At 47.9% G+C, this 8,868-nt stretch overlaps 1 protein-coding gene across 1 annotated transcript; it reads left to right on the top strand.

Annotated features, from left to right (window-relative positions):
- The first annotated feature begins 1,354 nt into the window (after positions 1-1,354).
- On the top strand, positions 1,355-8,596 carry MRGBP (MRG domain binding protein). The gene is made up of 5 exons (XM_075901078.1): positions 1,355-1,544; positions 2,712-2,833; positions 3,821-3,902; positions 5,634-5,708; positions 7,174-8,596. Exons 1-5 carry the CDS (start codon positions 1,370-1,372, stop codon positions 7,362-7,364), a joined length of 645 nt encoding a protein of 214 aa, XP_075757193.1. The 5' UTR covers positions 1,355-1,369; the 3' UTR covers positions 7,365-8,596.
- The last annotated feature ends 272 nt before the right edge of the window (positions 8,597-8,868 follow it).

Genomic DNA, 8,868 nt, shown 5'->3' with positions numbered 1-8,868 from the left:
TTGGGAACCCACAATAGGGATCAGGGTAGCTGCCAGAGTGTACCGGGGCTAAGGGGCAGATGTACAGGTGCTGGGCACCTACTGCAGGGATCAGGGTGGCTGCCAGGGGGCGTCAGGGCTGAGGGGTAGGGAGCAGCCACTGGACCCCACTACAGCAGTGGTTCTCAACTCGTTTCAGTCCACGGACCACCAGGCCAATCAAAAAATTTTCCTCCTTTTTGAGACATGATAAAAAAGAGCAGACAACGAACAGTTTGGTTTGAAATTTATTTCTTACTAACAGATTTTTGGTGCCTGCCCACACCTTGTGATTTTCGACAATGTTCCTGTGGCCCACCGAAAAAGGCACCATGGACCACCAGTTGAGAACCACAGCACTACAGGGACAAGGCCAGGGTGGATGTGCAGGCACTAGGCACCTACTGCAGGAATTTTGGGGTGGCCGCCACGAGGTGCTAAGGCGAAGAGGAAGCCGCTTGAGCCCCCACTACAGGACTCGCGGCGGCCGCCAGGGGGTGCCAATGGTGAGGGGCAGCCACTGAGCCCCCGCTGCAGGGCTCGGGGCGGCCGCCAGGACTGAGGGGGCAGGGAGCAGCCGCTTGAGCCCCCACTGCTTGGTTCGGGGCGGCCGCCAGGGGGCGCCAATGGTGGGGGGGGCAGCCCCTGAGCCCCCGCTGCAGTGTTCGGGGCGGCCGCCAGGGGGCGCCAATGGTGGGGGGCAGCCCCTGAGCCCCTGGCTGCAGGGCTCGGGGCAGCCGCCAGGGGGCGCCAATGGTGGGGGGGCAGCCCCTGAGCCCCCGCTGCAGGGCTCGGGGCGACCGCCAGGGGGCGCCAATGGTGGGGGGGCAGCCCCTGAGCCCCTGGCTGCAGGGCTCGGGGCGGCCGCCAGGGGGCGCCAATGATTCGGGGCAGCTCCTGAGCCCCCGCTGCAGGGCTCGGGGCGGCCGCCAAGGGGCGCCAATGGTGGGGGGGCAGCCCCTGAGCCCCTGGCTGCAGGGCTCGGGGCGGCCGCCAGGGGGCGCCAATGATTCGGGGCAGCTCCTGAGCCCCCGCTGCAGGGCTCGGGGCGGCCGCCAGGGGGCGCCAATCGTGGGGGGGCAGCCCCTGAGCCCCCGCTGCAGGGCTCGGGGCGACCGCCAAGGGGCGCCAATGGTGGGGGGGCAGCCCCTGAGCCCCTGGCTGCAGGGCTCGGGGCGGCCGCCAGGGGGCGCCAATGATTCGGGGCAGCTCCTGAGCCCCCGCTGCAGGGCTCGGGGCGGCCGCCAGGGGGCGCCAATGGTGGGGGGGGCAGCCCCTGAGCCCCCGCTGCAGGGCTCGGGGCGGCCGCCAGGGGGCGCGGCGGCGCTGCACAGAGCGGCGGCGCGGGGCGATGGGCGAGGCGGAGGGCGGCTCGGCCGGCGGCGGCGGCGGCGGCGCGGTGGCGGAGAAGCCCCCCGTGCCCGCGGCGGCCCCGGAGCCCGGCGCGCCGGCCGAGGAGGCGGTGGTGTGGAGCCCCGAGGTGGAGGTCTGCCTCTTCCACGCCATGCTGGGCCACAAGCCCGTCGGTGAGAGCAGGCCGCGGCCGAGCCCCGGCCTCGAGTAGCGGCGCCTGCCGGGAGGAGACCCGGGAGTGGGCGGGCCGCCCCGAGTGGCTCCCGCGGGCAGCGTCGGGGTGGGGGAGGTGCCGCTCATACCCCCCCCCCCCCCGAATCCGAGCCCCTCCCCCCCTCCCCGCAGCCAGGACTCCAGCCCCCGGGGGCCCTGCCGCTCCAGGAGCTGGGGCCAGTGGCTGCGGGGCCGGGCGGCTTTTCCTGCCTGTGGTCGCTGCCCCCACCGCCCCCCAGGGCCGGATTCCCGGGGGGGGGGGGGGGGCAGGTTCCATTATGTTTTCTTATTGGCCGGACCTGCCCCCGCGGGTAGGGATTTTTAGTTGCAAAAATAGGGGTCGGGCAGGAATTTTGAATATTGGGGAAATGTAGCGAGGCAGGGGCCCACTGCTGGGCTTTTCTTTCCCTTGCTCTGCCTGGCTAGGAGGGAGTGCGAGGAAGTGTGGGGGGAAAGGGTGTGGGGTCTTCTCCCCTTCTGCTGTTGGCAGGACATCTCTTGGGGCATGTTAGGTGCAAGTGAAACAATCCACAAGCAGGCTTGTTGACTTTTTGTTGCTCCCTCTCCCCTTTCAGAATTACTTGGTTGCAGCTTTCAGGATTCATTGCCTCTGGCTTAGCTGTGTCTGTGCCCTAAAAATGGGAGAAGACCCTGTGGTCCCAGCCAAGATTTTAATTATTAGATCTGCACAGAATCTGGTGCAGTCACTTAACTCAGGGTACGTCTAGACTACAGAGTTTTGTCGACAGATACTGTCGACAAAGCTTCTGTCGACAAAGAGCGTCTACACGACATTCAGTTCTGTCGACAAAGCAAACTGCTTGGTCGACATGGCAGTGTAGACGCAAGGACAGTTTACATTCAATAACGCCTTCTGTCGACAGAACTCTGTCGACAGAAGGCGTTATGCCTCGTAAAATGAGGTTTACCAGCGTGGACAAAACTGCTGAGTTCTGTCGACGTTATGTCGACAGAACTCAGCGGTAGTGTAGACGCAGGTATAGTTTTGTCGACAAAAGTCCACTTTTGTCGACAAAACTCTGTAGTCTAGACACACCCTTACTCAGTGAGGTGATGCACATGCCTCTCAGGAAATGTCGCTGATGGCTCTAACTTCCTTCCTTCAGGTGTGAATCGCCACTTTCACATGATTTGTATCCGAGACAAATTCAGTCAGAATATTGGACGACAGATTTCCTCCAGAGTGATTTGGGACCATTTGAGTACCATGTATGACATGCAAGCACTAGTGAGTATAGAAAACTGGCATTAAGGAATTCTGATTTCCAGTAGATGTCAACAGCTTTGATGTCATATGTGTTGGGCCTAATTCTTACATTGGTGTAAATTAGGTGACTTTTGTGAGGTCAGTGGACTTTCACCTGTGTAAAACTAGTATAGGAGAGAGGAAAATCAAGTCCCGTATTTCTTCCCTCTTATGCACTTGCTTTGATGTAAAATTTCTCTGTAGGCCCTGATCCAGTAAATACTTTGAATGCTTAACTTTATATGTGCAAATAGTCCTACTGACACACACAAAGTTCAAGCATTTTCAAGAAGTGGACAGTCACCCTCATATTCTGTATCTTGTCCTCTGGTAACCCTTATGGGACTTCTGATGACAGACTGAGATATCCTATTACGAATTATTTGGCCTTTTCCTGTACAGGTTGAACCTCTGTTAATCGGGACTCTCTGGACCATGGATGTTCCAGGACCAGAGAGTCCCGGTGGAAGGCTGGTGGCTGGGATCCCCACAGCTGGGCTGCTTGGTACAACCCAGCGGGACTGCCTGGTGTGTCCAGGAGCCCGGCGCGCTGCAGTGTGGCTGCAAGAAGCTTCCAGGAGCCTGGCACACTTCAGTGGGACTCCCCGGCACATCCAGGAATCTGGTGTGCTGCAGTGGGGCTTCCCGGGCATGTCCTGGAGTCTGGTGTGCAGGGAGCTGGGCTGCCTGGCTTAGCAGGGAATAGGGAGGGGGAGGGCTAGCAGTGCAACAAGGCTGGTGGGAAAGGAGGGCAGCTGGTCCAGGGCTGGGGGAGGAGGGGCCTGATAACGGGGGACAAATATGACATCCCCTAGTCTGGCAAAATCCCTCATCCGGGACCAGTCAGGTCCCAAGGGTGCCGGAACGGAGGTCCAACCTGTATATGAAATTACTTGGCATTTGTTTAGGAAATCTGAGCTGATAGTTATAATAAAATCACACTAAAGACATTTTACTTTTTTTCTTAAGCATGAATCTGAGATTCTGCCCTTCCCTAATTCAGAGAAAAATTTCATCCTGCCTGAGGAAATTATCCAAGAAGTGAAAGAAGGTGAGATCTGATGCTAGCTTTTATGTTGCAATGCTCTGATCAAGTTCTAGGCATGATTAGGCAACTTGAACTCCAGAAGAAGGGAAGAAGTAATGATGTACTAGGCTGACGCTGGTGTGTCACATCATTGGATTGTGTAATAATCAGGGAGAGGTAAAATAGTAAAAAGTTTAATGTAGATGGGATTTTTGATAACACATTCTATCAAAATCTCCCTTTGGCAGAGTATGCGCGTCTTCCACTTACTGAGGTGGGGAGGGTGGGGAAGGGTGCTATGTGCAGCAGGGAGGTCAAAATCCGGTCCTTGGGAATTATATGCAAGTAGTTAAAGGTTTATTCTTTTGGGGGTTAGGTGATTTGAATGTTTTAGTAAGACTGTGTTACTGATTAAGTTTCATAAGGCAATTGTTACAAGAGTTTTATTTACACTGAATAGCTGCAGTTCTATTGCAGGTGAAAACTAGAGCCCTGCATGGATACAAAAATGGTATCCACATCTATATCTGAAAAAAAGAACCTGGATATCTACAGATTTGCAGGGCTCTAGTGAAAACACTTGCTTTTTGGCAGGGTGCATCACAAAGTATCCATGTTGTGTAGGGAAACTGGAATAATTAATTTGATTGTTAATTTTGTATTTTGTCCAAGAGCACCACAGATAAAATCCTTTCTGCTTCTGACGGTGCATTCCTAAACACTTCTTGCAGTAGTTGCTGTCACTAATTACTTGAAAGCAAACTGAGAATCTTATCTTAAATGTAAAGCTTTAAAACAATAGATTTGTATTAATATTCAACTCTAGAATCTGTTCAATTAATGTTTTTCTGTGATTCTTTGCCTAATTTTGAAATTCCTCTACAGGAGCTTCCCTCTCAATATTCTGATGTAGCCAATACGTAGCCCACCAACCAAAAAAAATTTTTTTTTTTTTAAAGACAGTTAAACTTGGAAGGTCCAGATCATGGGCAGTTGGGGAAGGTCGGGCTGTGGGAGGCAAGCCCCCGGCCCTGCCCCTTTAGCCAAGGCCCCATCCCCCACAACGGGGAGGGAAGGAGAGTGGATGGGCAAGTGTGCACGCTCCAGTCTAGGAGTGCAGGGAGACTGGGTAGTGCGCAGCTTCAGCTTCCCCACCCCGAGCATGGGGAGGGATGGCACTCGAGGCAGCAACACTCCATCCTCAGTACACCTACAGTAGGCGTTCTGGGGACGGAGTGTGAGCAGGGCCAGGTTGGCAGTTGATACGGGCCACCTGTGATCCAGATTATTATCAAGTATCCAGTGCAGTTGTCCAAGACAGGAACTTGGAAGTTCCTACTTCTGAAAAAGGACAGTTGTTCTTGTGAGATTTTAAAGAACGTTAGAATGACTCTCAACTACTGGCTGCAATAAGTATTTCACTTAATATTTATAAAAGGCAGCATCAGTCCAAGTCATTGCCACATATTTTGCCCAATCGCTATTATATTTGTTCCTATTGAGAATACATTGATTGAAATATGGTTTTTTATGACATCTGCCCTGCTGTTTCCATAAAGCGATTGTGGCTCAGTTGTTGATTCCATTCATCTGTTTTTTCAGTAGTAACCTTTTTGCTTTACTTGAGACAGTGTTGACCTTTACAGTGGCCAGTTTTGAACACTGCACACTTAGAGCTCCTCCTGAAGTACCACAGGAAAAGATAAATTACACTTCTATTAAACAAAATTCATCATCTGCTTAATAACTCTACAGGAAAAGTAATGATTGAAGAAGAGGTGAAAGAAGAAATAAAAGAAGAGATGGAATCTCACGCAGGCACAGAAGAAGGTACATCTGTAATTTTTATACTGCATGGCCACGCTTCTCAGAAGGCAACAACAATTCTGAATGAATTTCATCAAGTGGTATAAGTCTAAAATTAGACTTATTTTGAATTTAAAATTAGCATAATATGGCACAGAATTTTTTTTAAAAAGCCATCCGTCCATTGCCAAGAACCAAAATATTTTTAAAATGTACCTTCTGGAAATCAACAAACTTGAATTCTCTTTGCTGGTTCTGCAGATATAGTAAACAATACCAGTGTCCTCAGTCGATTTGAGCTCTGGGAGCAATTGGGAGAGAACAAAGGGCCATAGTTGATTCGTATTAAAGCCAGAAGTAAAACTCCCATTGTGGTAATTCAGCTACAAGGCTGATCACACTAGCAAGGTTCACATTCAGAAGAAATGGTCACAGTCTTATGGCTTGGTGCATATGGAAAATATATTCCTTGTTGTGTCTTGTGCTATATTATCCTCTAGTAGTAGCTTTTAATATAATAGTATCCCAAGTTTGTGAATCTGAAACAGATGGCAGGCACCACATCATCAACAGGAGGAACCCTTGCAATACCCAGATTAGATGGTTCACCTATTTTGGTATCTTGCTTGCAGCAGTTGCCAATATTTGATACTTCAGAGGAATTATCTTTTGCTCCACTTCAGTTGCAGTGGTGTACAATATGTCTCTGAAGTATGAGATGTGATTTCTCTCATCACTTTATGTAGGACCTTGTACTGTATAATCAGTGACAATTCTGTTATCCATTTTAATAAGAGAAAGATCAACCCCATTGTTAGTGGTTGTGAAATTAACCAGTTATATCGGGGTGGGGAACTTTTTGGGGGTTGGGGGCCACTGACTCTCAGAAAAATCAGTCAGGGGCCATACACAGTTGAGAAGCAAAAAACAAACACAAACCAAAAACAACCATCACTGACTGAGAAGGAGAAACATGTTCCCCTCATGCTACAGAGGCGGGGGAGGGAAGATCGCTTCCTGGGCTCCCCAATGTTGGGGGGGCATGAGCTTTGGGTGTCAGATCCAGGCAAGCCCGGAGCCGCATCCAGCCCCTGGGCCCGAGGTTCCCCGTCCCTGAGTTATATCATAAAATACTTGAGTTTATTTTTAAAATCCAACTGCAATATTTACCTCAGTGACCTTCAATGGTAATGAATTTCATAGGTTGACCATGTGCCCTGTAAAATAGAAGTTCTTTAAGAATAAGCTAAAATTGCAATATAATCTAGGTTAGTGGATTGTATTATTATTTGAATTTTATAGTTACGTACAGCATTTTAAGGACAAATAATAAAAGTAAGGGATTCATTTTAAATATTTTTTTCTCTTTAAATTGGGGAGAATACTTGCTTACTTACAAGGATGTTGGGAGCCTTAATCGATTTGAAAATTGTTACATAATGTAAAAAATAAGCCTGATTTTGGAGTCATTGCTTTGATCCCTTTTCAGTTTATGTACCTTCAGGAAACTTGGGAAAAGCAGCTGAAAAACCAAGCAGCAAAGAGAAAGAAAGGAGTTCATCAGATTCTGGGTCCAAAGAAGGAGCTGATAAACGGAAACGTAACAGAGTCACTGAAAAGGTCCTGAATGCAAACAGCAATCCCTCCAGTCCAAGTGCTGCAAAACGGCGCAGAACTTAAGAGAATACAGTGAAAAGATGGGTGCTTTTAACTACAGAACCAGGGATGGGAACAGTAGAACGGAATAAGAGAGAAGGAAGGTTGTTATAAAGATTTATTAAGTGGAGAAAAAACTACTTGTCCAGATATAAAAAGCATCAGCACATTGTCATCATGTGTGGCATAGGTTTCTGTGTCTTCTCGTAAGGAGTTGCTTGCCTGTCAGTGTCACATAGCTAATTGATGGCTACATTCTCAGGATACTGAAGGAGAGAATTGGCAGCTTTACAAGCATGTGTGTACTTAACAAGTCAGGTGGTAGCATTTTAAAATATTAATAATGCACATAGACACACACGTTCTGTGTTAACAGAGTTTGTGAAATAAGCTCTTAGCGGAACAAGGAGCCTCAGTTCTTGAAAAGCTTAGGTCATTTATTTAAAGTTTGGATCCCTTTCCTGTCTTATTTTTATTGCTTTTTTGAGGGACTATTATGGCCCCTTTGTGGGTTACTGTTTTTAGGACATACATTTTGTATAGAATGTTATAGCAAGAACACCATTTTCTATCAAGTGCCTGGCTTTGCTGGCCCAGTAAAACTAAAAGCCAGCACATTAAATACAGATCTAAGGTGAAGCATTCTTTGTTACTCTTCTGTTTGAGGGAGGGGAAAAGTAAACCCTCTGTCTCTTAGAGACTTGTATGGTATAATTTATTTTTCAGCCTTTGAGTTTATATTGTAAATAAAGCAAGATGTTAAATGTTTCTAGACAGAAGTCCTCATAAGTGGCTTAAACTAAAATGTCCGTTAACGCTATGTGGTATGAAAGGGATCCGCTGGGCTATGCAAGAACATGGTTGTACTGTAATAATGTATATAACTGTTGTTTTTGTATTTCACTATTTAATTCTTTTTTTTAAAAGCTATTTTTTCAAAGGGCTGTTAAATGGAAGTAATAATATAAAACATTAATCTTATGCTGTACTTTCCTGTAGTAATTTTAGTTCAGACTTTTACTGATATTTTGAAACTTGTTTTTAGTCTTACATGCCAGAGTATTAAGAATTGGTAGCAATTACTATTTTTTTAATTGCCAGAAAATGATTAATTCCCGTTTACTCCTTTTCTTCTTCCTGACAAACTGATTTTAGTAAGTGTATCTGTTAAACTGGTGAATGAAGCATACTGAACTGTTACTGGGTTCTATCTTTACAGTATTAACTTTACTGTTAAATTAAAAAAAACCACTCAACATGTTTGTCATGCAGCATTGTCATTTACTTGAAGAAGTGCGAATCTAATAGCCTTTGTTTTAAGGCATATACTCAGTCAAATTTTTACCCAGTGACTCATTAATTTCATTTCCTTCATACAAGCATTAAGTTTGGCTCATGGGCTGTGTCTAGACTGGCATGATTTTGCGGAAATACTTTTAACGGAAAAAAAATTCCGTTAAAAGTATTTCCACAAAAGAGCGTCTAGATTGGCAAGTATGCTTTTGCGCAAAAAGTGCTTTTGTGCAAA

This window comes from Pelodiscus sinensis, chromosome 18 (genome assembly GCF_049634645.1).
Source record: "Pelodiscus sinensis isolate JC-2024 chromosome 18, ASM4963464v1, whole genome shotgun sequence".
NCBI lineage: Eukaryota > Metazoa > Chordata > Testudines > Trionychidae > Pelodiscus > Pelodiscus sinensis.
Note: the sequence above shows the minus strand (reverse complement) of the source record. Positions and strands in the feature narration are given on the sequence as shown.

Coding starts and splice junctions, on each gene's coding strand:
- MRGBP (XM_075901078.1), top strand. CDS start 1,370: ATGGGCGAGGCGGAGGGCGGCTCGGCCGGCGGCGGCGGCGGCGGCGCG. Junction 1,545..2,711: donor GCTGGGCCACAAGCCCGTCG/GTGAGAGCAGGC, acceptor TCCTTCCTTCAG/GTGTGAATCGCCACTTTCAC. Junction 3,903..5,633: donor TATCCAAGAAGTGAAAGAAG/GTGAGATCTGAT, acceptor ATAACTCTACAG/GAAAAGTAATGATTGAAGAA.